General features: G+C 48.8%; 1 protein-coding gene across 1 annotated transcript; it reads right to left on the reverse strand.

Moving 5' to 3' along the window:
* Nucleotides 1-1,080: 1,080 nt before the first annotated feature.
* LOC104166518 (heat shock protein 75 kDa, mitochondrial-like) lies at nt 1,081-13,863 on the reverse strand (the record flags this gene model as incomplete). Its single annotated transcript, XM_009706473.1, has 7 exons — nt 1,081-1,200; nt 1,389-1,498; nt 2,735-2,895; nt 3,644-3,715; nt 11,653-11,793; nt 12,189-12,271; nt 13,696-13,863. Coding segments are annotated over 7 exons (855 nt in total), but the record flags the coding sequence as incomplete, so codon positions are not given.
* Nucleotides 13,864-15,166: the final 1,303 nt, after the last annotated feature.

A 15,166-nucleotide genomic window follows, 5' to 3' on the forward strand; every position in this document is an offset into this window, starting at 1 on the left:
TGTACTTCCCCAGATCCTCCTTCCCGCCCCTCAATAGCTCTATTTACAGGGAACTGATGTACATGTGTGGAAAAATGTGAAAACGTGATCCTGGATAAAGAAAAGGCCTGAAATGGGAGCTGTTGCTGTATCCCAAGGGAAAACAGACTTCCTGATAAGAAGATAAAAGTATATGACTCTGTTAGGGGCACTTCACCCCTTGCTCTAGTACTACTCTTCTCTAGGGAGTCTGTTCTATTGATTGTCAGGTAGAAAGAGCAAACAGCTGCCTAAATCTATTTCTGGTTTTGTAATTTAAGGGAAACAGAAAGCCTTTGGAACAGAAGCACTATTATGCAGGAATCCAAATAAATATCAGTGACTAATAACACCAATTACAGAACCTTAGATACATTAACATGATAAAATATTTAAGTACAGTCTTGAAAGTTTGTGCACTCAAGTGCCACATTCCAGGAAACTGAAAAAGCACACACATGCTCTCTACCCGCTCTCTTAGATGAGGAAGCTTTAAACAACCAGAAAAGGAGATGCTGAAGGAAAACGATTCATAGACTTTTGTTTTAAAGATAATTAATTTCACCTTGGTGACTCCTGCAATTGGGCCAAGAACTTCTGACTAAAATGGATCTGTCTGCAATATAATTTTAAGTGGACAGAAAAGGCCAGCATCAAGCAGTGCTCACCTAGGAGCTGCGAAGAGAATCAGGCTGTCAGCTGAGCCACTAAGCAAACCAACGATTCACTGTCACTGAAGTGTCAGCACACCAGTGATATGAGCAATCTCTGCATCACTAACACATCACCTGGCTTAAACAGTTAAAATAGGTATTATCAAGCATTGAAATAATAATTCTGATTAAGGGAAGATCCACAAGATAACTATAAATAAAAATTGCTTTGCTAATCTGCATGAATTCTCTCCAACAAATGCAAATAAACAGTTCCATGCATGACTTCTGTCTCCTTTTGTTCCAATTAACTGATCACTAGAGCATCTGTGATATCCTGGACAATCCTCCCCTGATTTCCAGGGACCCAGCAGCTTTATGCTGTTTCCCATCTCCAGCGGAGGATTACTATGGCTCATCTCCATGAGTGATGTCCCTGTGGCCCTCCCACTCACCTGTAATGTGTTAATTCTTCTCCCATTGAGGTACAGCGGGAAGCTGATGAAGTTGCTGTATTTTGTCACCACCTCTGAAATGGAAAGAAAACGTAGAAGAGTCACGTTTCTGAAAACAACACAGTAAGAATTTCCTTAGTAACAGCAGGTGAAAGATGTTGCATGAGAGGAAAAATGCTGTAAATTCACCTCCCACTCACAGGGCACTAACAGACTTCACTCAGTCCCTCAGCAGGTAACAGCATTTCCCTCCTCCACTCACCCTTGACTCGGTCTTCATTTGCAAACTCCTTGCAGTCTTCTTTGAGATGTATAATAATCTTAGTCCCAGTTCTGACACCAGATGCTTCTGCAATCTCAAACATTCCTGAACTAGGATTAGAAACAGACCCCACGTCAGCTTGTGCTTCAGATACATCCATGATGGGACATTAAAATGTTTTATTAAACTAAGAGCACACGCAACACTTCAGTGCCAAGAAGAAAAGGCAAAAAATCTTGAATGCCCAAATGCTCTCTGTGCCTCTGAGAAGCCCCCCCCAAACATGTGGCTGACCTCCCTACAGAGACTCCAGACCCAGAACCCACTGCTCTGCAAAGACACCAGCAGCCTCAACTGAAAAGGAAACACACTTCGAACAAAACTCAGGTTCTGTCACAGCCTCACCTTCCACTCCTCTCCTACATTTCCTACAGTGACCGCAACACCCAGGCTCTTGCCTTCTCCTTGGACAACTCTGACTTGTTTGTGGGTCCTCATTCAGATCGCCACTGGAGTATGCAGTAACTGGTTACAACGAAAAGCAGCCGTGCTCTGCTGAAGACAGCCCATGCTGGATGACTGACCCTACCCTATTGCTAAGGGAATGCCATGTGGGGATCAAACACCAGTGAGAGCATTGACCCTGGGGAGAGACAGCAGCAGCGATGACAGACGAGCAAGTCTTCAAAGCGTACAGCAGTACAGACTGCAGTATGTGGCAGCTTGACTGCAGCCCAAAACAGTCTGATGTCTCAGTTACAAGATGTTTTTTCAAGAATTTAAGTAACTTAGTAAATTCTTTATTCCTAGGAGATTTTAAGGGGACGCAGAGCTTGTCACGTCCAGGAGCTGCTATTTCAAGATGGTCCAGCAGCTCACAGCTTTGCCATCACAGATGTTCGCAACTTCAAGCAAAAAGCAAAGGATGAGCATGCAGATCTGATGCACAGAAGACGTGTGCCTACAGAGGCACAGCACTGCACAAGCCCTGCCTACTGTGGGTGCCCTCGAGCAAAAACCCAGGGACAACTCGACCCAAGAGATTAAATTTGTCTCTCCAGTCTGGGGCACTGCTAAGATACTGCATGCCAGCAGGGAAGGAACAGGAGGGGCAGGTACTCTCTTTGTCCACACCACACCTGCTCTGACAAAGCAAGTTTGTCTCTGTGGTTTTTACCCTGGCACATTTGGCCACACTGTTGCCATGTATAATCTCAGCAGGATCTAAACCAGTAAGCCTGGTCACAAAAGACCACACAAGCCCTGTCTTGCTTTGCACAGCTTTCAGTCCATCCTTGGTCTGAACACAGCCCCCGCCACGCTTCCATCCCATTCCGGAGCCTTACCCATCTGAAGACCAGTGGTAGCCTGGGCTCCCTGGCTCTGCAGACTGTGAGAACACCTCCACTTTATCGGCCACCATGAAGGCTGAGTAGAAACCCACTCCAAATTGGCCGATGATTTTACTACTGGCTTCAGCTTGGTTCTGCAGAGCATCTAAAAAAGCCTGGAGGAACAAAGGAGACATAAGACAGCACACAGTGACTTCAGGTACCACTGGGAGGCTGCAGTCCATCCTCCAGCTGGGCTCCTCACGCACTGATGCAGCCCTACGCTGTGTACTGCAGCCTGGCAGTCCAGCACCCTCATCTCACACTTCTGCATCAGTGCTCTGAGGATGGTGCCCAAGGAAAAGGGTTTCTTCCACAGGGACTTCACCTCTGGAAAAGGGGAGCACTGCTTATGGCAACAGGCACTGCCACTAGCAGTAAAGGAAAACAAATGAGGGTTCCGTCAATCAGCAGCATGAAACCTTAAAATGGTGACTCTTGAGATGGAAAAAAAAATAAAAATAAAAATCATCAGGTACATATATAGAACTGCTTGCCAGCATGAGGATACAGCTGCTGCCCTCCTAGACAGCGGGTGAATACCAAGTGAGCATGGGCCCCTCTGTATTGATGGCTTGGGGAGGAAGGCATTTGGGAGCGAGGGCAGGCAGGTGCAGCAGCATTACACACAGGGCCCATTACCGCTGCTTGGGATCCCCGAGCCTCCCACAGCACACAGCAGAGACCATTAAGAGCTAGAAGAGTCTACAGATAGATTTCACCTTCCAAAAGGGGTGTAATTTCACAGCTGGGGTGGGGGCCAAGGGACTAAAGGGAATGAGAAATTACTGGGAGAACAAAAGTGGCTGTAATCGGAGAAGACCCTTCTAAGGGAGGGAGAAGGGGTGCCTCATCCCAAGTTACCTTTGAGCCTGATCGAGCAATGGTACCAAGGTTAGAAACCAGCTCCTCCTGGGTCATCCCAATACCCGTGTCCTGAAAAGAAACAGCAATTGTAGCTGAAATACCGGCAGAGCAGCATTGCTTTAGCAAACAGCACCCAGGCAACTTCTACCTCTGACTCCCACTCTCTCCCAGCCAGCTGAGCAGTACAGGCAACAGCAGACTTCCAGCTGTGACTCCACCTGCACATGGTCAGGACAGGGGACTCAAAAGGCACACAGCTCCAAGGGGCAGCCACAGCTGCCTTGTGCCCGCTACAGACCACCAGAAAGCTCAGAGCCTCAAGCCATTTCTTGAGAGAAGACAAAACTGTGCCAAGACCAGTTGGTTTCTACACACCCCTAAAAATGCACAGGATGAGAGTGCTGGAAAGAGATCTCAACCCAGTCATGGTCTTGCTGTGCCAGGTGCCGTGCACGTACAGGGACAGTTTCCATTCCTGAACAGGACCAAAGAGGAGCTGAGGAGCAATGAGAAGCAGCTTATTTCCAATCCGCAGATGGGGAACCGATGCCTTCGCACCAGGAATCACTGGCAGAGCCGTGAATCCCCTAACTCTCAGGTAATGCAGACCCTTGTCTGCAAGCACCACGTTCACTGATCTTCATCTACTCTAAGTGTTTTCCTCCTCTCCCCCTCACATTATGGTCCACAAGACTTGAGCAGGAAGCTGTCGATGACCAGGTCCCCAAGAGCTGGCTATTGCAGTGCCCACAGGAACAGGCTAACCCCAGCTGGAAGTACAGAGCACCGGCCACATCTCACAGTGCTCTGTCCAGGCTTCGAAGGCACACGGCTTGTTGTCTTCCCCAGTTTAATCCGGATTTTCACTGCTGCATGCAGATAAACATCTCCCTGCTGCTAGCGCACACCTCTCAGGCAGCAGACCCTGCAGCAGCACCATCCAGAAAAGGCTGCAGCAAGCCTCAGACTAGGCTGCAACTTCATTTGTTGCCACAACGTATTTGCAAGACCCTAAGGCAACATGCATAACAGCAAACCCCAGCTAGAAATGGCCACCCTCTCACACAGGACCCCAACAAAAATCTTCCCCGCTTTGTTGTCCAATGTATTTTCAGACTTACTCCACATGCATCTTCCACAGAAGCAAAGGGCAGTCGAATGCCCTCCAGGATACCACTTCTGAAAACCAAGTGCCATTCCCCCTCCCAAATCCCAGCAGCTTCTCTACCTGACAAACATCCCAAGAAGCCACTCTCACAGGTTCTCTGAGCACTCCGTAAGGCAGCAGCAGCGTGAAAATTAGCCAAGTGAAAGGCGATTCTCATTCACGTGAGGAGTTCAGCTCTACTCAAGTACCTGTGAGCACAGTTATCGCAGCTGACAGCAGCCTGCACACCCAGGAGCGGGCTGACACACTCCAAGCGTTGTTAATGCAGGGGTGGGATTTGGCATGCAGGAGTCAGCAAAACGAGCTAGAGCAGAACGGGCTGCTGCTAGATGGCTTGAAGGTGAGATGCCAGAGTAACTTCTGGCACAGCATGCCTCTACCACCCACGTGGGTCATTTACTGGGCTTATTTGTTAGCAAAGTAAGTTAACGTCAGTACTTATTTTATAATATAGTGTTTAACTCCACTGAAGGATCAAACTATGGTCAACTTGTGAGGTTAACGAATGAGGTGCCATGTGAGTAAGACATTTTTCTGCATCCCCACAAGTCATGGCAGAGCAACACCTTTCTCTTGATTAAATATGGCAGGGCCGGTCAGTTGACTTGGCTGAGAACAGGGATGATGCCCAGTAAGATCTCGATAGTGGGAGATGAAAAGCCAGGAAAAACAAACAGGATATGGCAGAATCTCAGGAATCTGACATAGTCCCTTCCTCCAAGGAAGAAAAAGCCAGAAAGAAAAGTTTTCAGCATCTGGTTCAGGTTTTGTTCATGCCAGACCCTGAACAGGATTCTTAATTCCTCTGATCCACTCCTATTTATAGCGCAGCATGTCATTCCCAAATTCCAGTATGTTAAAAAAAAAATAAATAAATATCCCTTCCCCATGAATTTACTTGGCTATTGAATTCCGAATGCCCTGCCAAACTTACTGCAAAATGCTTAATGACAATTCCTGGAGCCTAGTTTGATGAGGGTGAATCGCAATGAACAAAGAGAGCACGGCTCAAAACGATCTGCTCCCCCAACAATGCTGAGCTGCTAACTGGGAAAGTAGAAAGCATCCTTTGAGGTGGCCAGCCGAAGATTCTGGCAAGGCAGACATTTCCTACTGCAGGAAAACACCTGGGCGGATTACGATGAAAACACCATCAAGATTCAAACCGCTCTAGCCGCGTACGCATTTCCTGCGGCTGGCCTTCGCATCGCGTTTCTCGGCTCCCTTCACCAGATGGTGCCGCTCCAGGGAACTGGGAATAAAGTGGCGGCGGTGGAGAGATGGGAGCTCCGTTTCTGCAGAGCAGGCCCTCTTCAGCGATGGGAAGCAAATGAACCTGCCCACGAACAGCCCGCCTCGGGCTCGGCCAAGGCAAGCCTGGCAGCACTAGCTCCACGGAATCCAAGGAAGGAGCTGGCAGGACTTCCACTGCCCTTCTCACATCGTTCCACGCTGCACAGGCTGCTGCTCGGCCTATAGACATCTTCGCCAGGAACCACTGTCATCACGCAACCCCATGCTAACACTTTCTACACGCCATCAGCCAGCGTAACTGCAAGGACTGACATTGCTCCACCATCAACATTACAACTTTTCTTCCCCTGCAGACAATTTCAAGCCCTCCCTTCAGTCTGCAAAAAAGTTTTATCAGGCTGAAAACAGCCACAGCTGAGTTATTTGTAAAAGCACAAAGCAAACTGTACACAGGGCTTCACAAATTACAAGATGTGAGGGATATGTTCAGAGTTCAAAGTGCCAAATGCTTCTCCACAGCTTGGAGAATCCAACCACTGTATACCATGAAACCCAGTTCACTGCGCTGACACTTCATTAGCTGAAGGTTAATTACAGAAGCCCTTCTGCTACTCAGCGGAACAACCACTTACTCACCTGGCTGAATTTCCCTTCTGGGACTTCTCAGGGTACAGAGTAAACAGTCTCCCCCTGAACCATCCCCTCGACAGCCCTGTCCCTCTGCAGGACAACACAACAGGCTACAGACCTTCACTCCATCTTCGGAGGGACCATGAAGATCTCTATGGGCACTCTTGTTGAACTACACTTCTGAACTAAATAACATTTACCCTGAAGAGACTGCGGCTGAACATTGCTTTTGGCATCTTTTTCTGGGGGGAAACCTCCCAGATGCAAAGCCCGCTGTTGAACCGCACAGGACCTTTGTGCTTTCTCTGCACTTTGTTCCAACCTTTGTGGTGTGGGCGCTGGACATTTGCAAACAGAGACCGTTCCATGTAACGCTGGCTGGATAACTGCCAGGCACGCAGTACCTCCAGGCTCCCACCATGAAATCCTCTGTGTTTGCTCCGCAGCCCTGAGGACTCCATCTTCCTTGACGGAGGGGTAAACGAACACCTTCGGCCCCACTATCTGTCTTATCAAATCAGTCAGTCCACAGCTCTTGTATTCATAGCATACTTTTTGGTAAAGCAGAAACCAAATGCACCATAATTACGAATCTAGTTTAAATCAACAAATTGCTTAGTTTAGTTGGTAAACAAGAACCTAGGTAATGTAACATCTTTGCTCATTACCTGCATCCAATTTAAAGTACTGCAGAGCTTCGGTACACCAAACAATCCACTAACTAACCATTAACTTCTGCCTTTGCCACAGCTGCATCTGGGAGAATGCTTGCAGTTAGAGGTACATGTCTGAGCTCCTGTGCCTTTCACTTTGCTTTGTTGCAAAACGAACACTTGAAACACTTATTTCAGTGCAAAAAACTCAATGGGGCATCAGAAGAACACTGGCTACATTATAAAATAAGGACATGCTGCTTTCACCAACTGATAAGGTAATCAAATCCCAAAATGTCTGATTAGCAAGTGTCCCCCCTCTTATTTAAATACCTTGCTTAAAGAGACTTGGCATTCACAAGACCAGGACAGCAGCTGCACTGGAGCAGCGTTCTGGTTTAGAACCAATATGGCACCTGCAGCAGCAACCAACTGAAGAAAAGCCACAACAAAACTGATGTGTACAGATACAAGGTAACCTGGGCCCAGCAGATGGAAGCTGTCCAAAGCAGAGAGCCTGAGGTTTCCTCTCTTTTCCAATACCCTGGGTTAACACTATTTTCAACAATGCTGAGCATTGCTACAGGCTCAGTCTCCACTTATCCAGGTCTAAATACCCGCTGTTCAGAAAAGTACTTCCTTTTACCCACTTTGAATTTCCCATTTTTAAATGCGACATGCTCTTATTCTGACATGAAGAGGAAGAAAAGATTCTGCACTTCCTTCCCTAGGCCACAAGTTATGTGAGATGCGTTTATATTTCTGGTTGCCTGGCTTGTTTGTTAAAGATGATGCAACAACTGGAAGCTCTAACCCACCCCTGCAATCAGTGGCACATTTCTGTGAGTTTATTTCCACCCAAGGCTTGCCGAAGTACAGCCAGCTTTACCCCTCCATCTCTACCTGCATGATCGTCCACCTCCTGCTCCCCTGCTTCCTCAAGCCCAAGTGGCAGACAGATGCTGCAATGCTGCACACAGCTAAGGATGTAATCCTCTCTCTGCTGCAGCCTGGTGGAGCAGGGTGGCTGCCGGGACACGACCCAGCATGGAGGGGGACCGGCTCCCCACCTGCACCAAGCTTTGTGGGACATGTAGGTGCACCTGCATTGAACTGCTAAAGCCCAAATATCTTGGTTCCTTATTAGAGCCTCAGGACAGCCCAGTCCTTGTTGCCGACTGTTTATAACTCGTAAGCCAGGAGAGATCTGCTCAGTGATACAGGGAGGTGTTGCAAGGAGGAGTGGTGTTTCCAGTCATTTTAACTCCTCCCAAACACAGCAAACTTGTTATTTTGTGGCTTCACAGACATTGATTTTGGATGACTGCAACAGTGAGAAGAAAGCCCAGCAAAGAGAACCAAGCAGCCCCAGCTCTGACAGCAATTATGCCGCTTACCCGTGTTAAAACAGCAGTCACACTCCCTCACCCAACAGCAGCAGCTATTAGCTCTGTAAACATTTCAAACTATTTCCTCTCCTAGTCCTAAATGAAGCACCAGCAACGAGCACGGCTCCAGCCCTCGAGCTCAAACACCAGGTTACCACCAGACACAGCAGTGCAGCAGAGCTGCGTACCAGTAACACCAACCACACCACAGCCAAGCGCCTGTCACCAGCCGGCCGTGGAGAGCCTCGTGCAGGTGTTGAAGGAGAGCTCTGTGGTCACAGGGCTTTTTAGGGCCTCCAAGGAGTTCTCTGTTCCCACCTCAAAGGGTCCAAAAACATGCCTGTAAAGCCTCAGCATGCAGAACTGCAGAGCTCTGCAGATCTGTCCTCATTGAAAACACCTCCCCTAACATTTTCAAGTGAATTTTCTTAAAGAGATCTGACCTTGCAGGCTGTGGCTGCGACCAGATGGAGCTGCCCTAGAAACAGAACGTGGCACTTTTCAAAGGGGTGGAGGAAACAGTGGAATTGGCTAAAACAGGAGTACAGTGAAGGAACTGAGGTGCTGTAATCCGGTGACCTAGACAGTGAACATTTCCTTCTTCGCAGATACACTTGGCAATGCTTAGGTAGGATATCCCTGAATGAGGACATGGCATTAAAATTCTGAGTCTTGCCATGCTTATGACTGAACTTCAGTCCTGGCAGAGAAGTAAGCAGAACTGCAGTCACGTAACAGAGATCAACGTAGTCCTTTACTAGAGCTACAGAATCCCCCCCAGGAACGTGCCTGTAACGGAGGCCATCACACATTACAGACCTGCCTTTTCTCAACTACTGAGACACAAAGAGATGCTACAGGGCTTGGAAGGGGAGGGGAGAGATTCAGCAGATCCAGAGGCCAAAAGCAGTATGAATACCTGAGGGGAAGGACCTAGGGGTGAGAGTGAGACAATGGGACCTTTCTAGGAATAAAAAATGGAGTGACCATTGCTACGGATCACATATGAGGGATCTGCTGCCTCTGTTTTGCTGGGTTCTAGTGGGTGCAGAAAACAAAACAGCGACTAAGGGACAGGTCCATCTCTGCCTCAATCATTGCAGGTGAGTTTTCTTGCACCTTTACATTCCTGAAAGGTAGGGAAATGTTCTGAACGAGGCTTGTTCAAAGGAATCATTAAATGCAGTACATTGCTTCAAGAGGTTATAAATAAACCCTTCACTGGAGGTAAGGAGCTTTAGGCACTACTGAGAAGGCAAACCTATTAAAAGAGATTGGAGTAGCGCTGTGCTCTCTCCCTTCTCACAGCACAGTATTGCTGCAGTTAAAAGCTTCCTAGTTAAGACTCATTTAGTCGCATTAGAGATGCAGAGGCAGCCAGGGAGGGGGTTATAAAAAGACCAATCCCTAACACATCTAATTGGGTATGACGTCAAACGCACCCGATCTGCAAGGTGGGCAAAGGGATCTCTTTAACTGAAGTGCCAAAGAAGGGGACAGCTTCCACAGTGACAAGGCAAGAGTTGTAAGAATGTTTTGATGGAGTCTGAGGCTACGTGTCCACTATGGTCTCAAAAGGGAAAGATGAGGCCAAGGCAGGAATGACACCCTGCCTGGGGCTACGCGAGAGCTCATTAAAGAATCACTGTTAGGCAGCAGTCAGAAAAACGCAATAGTCAGGTGTGATTGGAATAGCAAAGCCTCTGCATTACGGTTTGAGAATCTTTGGGTTGATGATTGTGTTGCCCACTGACGATCACTAACTTCCCCATGGCAACCACAGCCGGTTGTTCTGCAGAGAAACGGAAGTATAAAATAACTAAGCTGCCTCTAACAGCCAGTGCTTTTGTCCCACGTGAAAAATATCAGACCGTGTGCGTCGTCCATGCCACATCTCCCCTGGTCCTGCTATGGTCAGCCTTCACTCACACACTGCTGTCTGCCTCATTCTCCGCTCTCCTGAGAGCAATCCACAGCTACACTCTCCTGGCTGACACTCATCCATGAGGAGTTACCAGGTTGCCTTCTTTGCATTAAGAACTTTGCCAAGAAAACACCAAAACAGAGCCTCACCCCTCCACCCTGGACAACAGCCACGAACAAGAGCAATCCAAGCACAGAGAGAAGGACCAGCTCCACCTTCCCTCACCACACCGAGGCCCACAAGTGAGCACGCTCACACTGACTGCCCCCTTCCTGCTAAGCATTTTGTCACCTGTAGAGAACAATCAAAACCAGGGCTGCAGAAAGGAGGACAGATAAGTGCTACGGTAATGCCACAATCCATAGTTCCACCTGTACATTAGGGCAGAACCTCAGCATCAGCTGGATTTGGCCTGTCCTGGAGCAGGAGGAGATACAGTCAGCAATGGGAGGTTCTTCTCACCACCCCAGCATCTCCCAGTGACTGAGGTGAGAGGGAAGGTCTGCAAGCTACCACCTAACACCTCAGACTTATGGAGGTGAGGGAAACCCTCCCCAAAGGTCAGGATGAAACCAGACTCCCCACTTCTCCGCTAGCAAGAAATGCACACGCAACCTGGGAAGCGCACGGGTCAGGATGAAACCAGACTCCCCACTTTTCCACTAGCGAGAAATGCACACGCAACCTGGGAAGCGCACCAGACAAGGTAGTGGGAGAAAAGCCACTGGTAGTTCCTAATACGGAAGGAAGGAGCAGCAAATTTTCCTATGGGGACAAGTGGGGAGCAGATAAATTAGTGGCTTCTCATCAAATCCTGAGGTTATAGCCTCATGAAGCAGAGTCCAGCTGAGGACAGAACACTTCTTCAGGCAGGCTTGGGAATCCATGGGACTTGTGCTGTCACTCAGCTTCCACTGATCCTCCAAGGGACAAAAGCTAATGATGAGAGCAGCAGGGGGGAACACTCTCCTGTTACCAAAGGGAGGTACCTGGATAGTGATGGTTCCCTTCCCACTGTCTGTCTGCAGATGGATCTCCATCTCTGGCAAGGCCTTCCCTTCTGCCATCAGCCGATGACGCAGTTTCTCCAGCGCATCGCTGCCATTGGAGATCAGCTCCCGGATAAATACCTGGGGACGAGACACAACCTGACAATGCAGCCTGGCTTTGTCCATTGCACAGGACTCCCAGAGACTTGGGAGCTCATTGCCTACTCACAAACTAATTCCCAGCTCGCTAGAAAAAGAACTGCGTTTCCCCATTATCTGCCAGGAGAACAGTTTGTCCGAACTCAATATTAAAGTGTGAGGCTCTGAGGCTCACAGAGTCACCTGGCCCTACCTAAAAATTGTTTTGAAAACACATTTTCAAAGCGTCTTAAGAAAATGTCATTCAAGAAAGCATGACATGTGAACAGCACAGCACTTGGTGGGAATTCTCCCAGTTCAACACTTTTGGATGTACCCCTTGACAGAGACAGGGCTTTGCCAACAGAAAATCTACCAGCAAGTAGTGGGTGCCTTACCTCCTTTTCCGAGTACAAGGAACGAGCAACAATGTCCAGCAGTTTCTTCGTTTCGGCCTGAAACTCATGTTTTGAGGCTGCACCTAGAATAAAATCACAAACACACCTTTAAGGCACTTCACCAGGGTCCTCTCGGGAAGGAAGGCAAAACTGCAGCCTTACCATGAGCTTCAGCTTCCCAGGAGAAAAAGTCTGAAGCAGCGTGGGGCACAGGTAGCTGTGGTCTCCAACAAGATGACAACAAAGGTGTTGTTTACACACCCCTATGAGGCAGCACACTTTGCCAAGCAAACACTTGGCCTCTGCACCTCGACTCCTAGCACAGAAACCTCCAGGCAGTCAAAGCCCGCAGTACCAGCACATTGGTTGTCAGAGCAATCAGAAAAGGAGAAGTGAAAGACAATTCCCCTTGCTCCTAATGCACGGCTCCACGCAATCCCCAACAGCTCTCAAGTGCCTCCTGTGGTTTACAGCCTGCCTTCCACACTCTGCCTTCGCTTGATTTTCAAGGACACCAGCTGCACATGCCCTGCTCCAAGAGCTTCTACAGCCAGGTAGCATTTCTCATGCCCAAACAATACTCGGAGCCTCAAGCAGAAAGAGGCAGATTCTCAAATGCCTCTGCGGAGCAGGCAAGGGAGTGCATGTGTACAGCCACCTATGCAGGTAGGTAGCTGTGCCCAGAAAGAGAATTCTCCTCAGGAAGACTAACACTACAAAACATCTCAGCCGAAAGACCATCCTTTTAAAAATAGCATTTCTCCTGCTAGAGGTATTAGGGAACCCTAAAGCAACATGGGGAAAGCCACGGGTCACACAACACCTCTGCCTTGCCTTGCTGGCGAGGACCTACTTCCCCAGTGACAGAGGTGAAGCCGGGATGTGGACAGCAGCAGGAACAGTGCATGAACCCCCCTGGGGGCTTCCCAGCCTGCCAGTCTCAAAAGTACCTGACAAAAAACCCACGGGAGCACGGAGTTAAGATGCCATTTCTGTGCTTGAATAACTCATGTGACTCTGCTTTAAAGCACCTCTCCCTGGAGATGTACAAAGCAATTCATTATAACTAAAAGGCCGACACCAGGATTCTCATTAGACCTCCATGATCCACAGCAATGACCTGGGCAGGCACAGCTTGCTTCTAGGACAAAAAGTCTTTTTAGGCAAATTCTAGTGCCTCTGGAGCCTCTGCACATACACATGACCATCAATTGCCTGGCTACGCCCACAGATGCAACTTCTTCCTGCAGTCTCGATGGCCTCATTTCTCAGTAAAGGTCATTCTGATTTACAGGTTCCGGTTTTGGGGAGGTGATGGTGCAATACAGATTCAAACCATAGTCTGCCAGCTAGGATGCGATCACCGATACCTGCGCCTCCTCCAGAGGCAGAAACGCTACTGCAGAGAGCTCACCCCCATAGTCAGGGCACAGCTGCTCCCAGACCTTGTCCCAGGTCTGCCTGCACCCCAAGAGTGCTCTCCCAAGACACCTGTGTTCGTGCTCACCTTTCACGTTCTCCGTGTTGCTGATGATGGTGTGCAGGGGCTCTTCTTCCTTGTTCTCCGCTGTCTGCGTGCTGTACATCCGGACAGCAGAAACGCTGGGGGCAGGAAGGTTGTACCGGAGGTTCCAATGATGGAGTATTTGTCTTTGGAGACATGCTTCTCCTTTTGCTAGAAGACACAATTGAAAGTATTTCAGTATACATCACAAGTATCAGCAGCAACAGGAGCACTCTTTAATGGTCCCACTTCAGCAGTCCCGTGGGGAGTTACACTGTCCGAGCAGGACTCCAAGTTCCCTCGCAATCGAACACCCACCATCTCCCTCCGATACTGCCTTCACTGCATAAGAAGGGCAAGTTGCTACTTCAGACTGTCTCTTCTGAATTAAAATTCTAGCCGGAAGATGTCAATTAGTAGCTTCCACAACAAATTAACCAGTGAAGAAGAGGCAGTCTGCAGCTTTCATTGCTGTTACCTGGCCAAGCTGAAGATAACAGGGAACACTTCAACTCCCACATTACTGCCAGCGAAAAGGTAAAACCCCAGTGCAAGCACGGCAGCCTGCACCTCCAGGAGACGCCTCTGCTGCACACACAGCTTCCCTGGATGCCGTACTAACCCTTACCAGCAGGCAGGCCTCTAGGCACCAAAACCTTTTTCCTCCCGCCGAAAGTAACCAGCTCCTTCTCAAAAAGCTCACTCCCTTATCCAAGAACACCACCAGCGAGCCTTTTTGGCCCCTATCAGCCAGCTGAGCAGTCACTTTATGGCAATAAATATTTGGCCCTTGACTGTCCGAGCACAGAGCACAGGGATTACACCCTCGGCCAAAGCCAGCTCTGGGCTAAGCAACACATGCAGCAACAAAGCCACCAGTCAACAAAGCAATCAGTGGGGAAAATAAGAGACAAGTTAAGGGCTGGGATCCCAGTTCTCCTCCTTCCATTGTGAAGGTGGAGAGGTGAACCGAAGAGTCCTCTCTCTGTTGAGGGGGTGAAACAAAGCCAAACCTGGCCACAAAGAGACAATTTACAGCACTACAGAGCTCTGTCCAAAGCCAGTTACTTGGCGCGATTTCTGAATTGTAGCGAGAATGGCCTGTGCAGAGGGCAGAGGGTGCGGATCTGAACGTGCAGCTGGGCTGGGGGCAGGCGGTGACTCCCCTACAATGAACATAAATGGACGGGGCTGTTTTGGGAGGCAGAGGAGCGACCAGGATGGCCTGGGCAGAGTGGGGAGAATCTGGATAAGCAACAAAAGCAGCTGGAAGAGGTGACAAGCTCAGGCTTTTATTATGACTTACTCTGTGCCTGCAGGCTGTTTCATCAAGCAAGGAAAAGAGGCAAACCCTACACCCCACGCCTGCAAGAGGCACGTTTTCAAGGCGTCTTTTCTTTAGACGAAAGGCTACAAAATCACCCAAAGACTGAACTGAGAACCATTAGTATGGTGAGAGTCCCAAAGCGTGCCT

Source organism: Cariama cristata, unplaced genomic scaffold, assembly GCF_000690535.1.
Source record: "Cariama cristata isolate BGI_N322 unplaced genomic scaffold, ASM69053v1 scaffold6678, whole genome shotgun sequence".
Taxonomy (NCBI): Eukaryota; Metazoa; Chordata; class Aves; order Cariamiformes; family Cariamidae; genus Cariama; species Cariama cristata.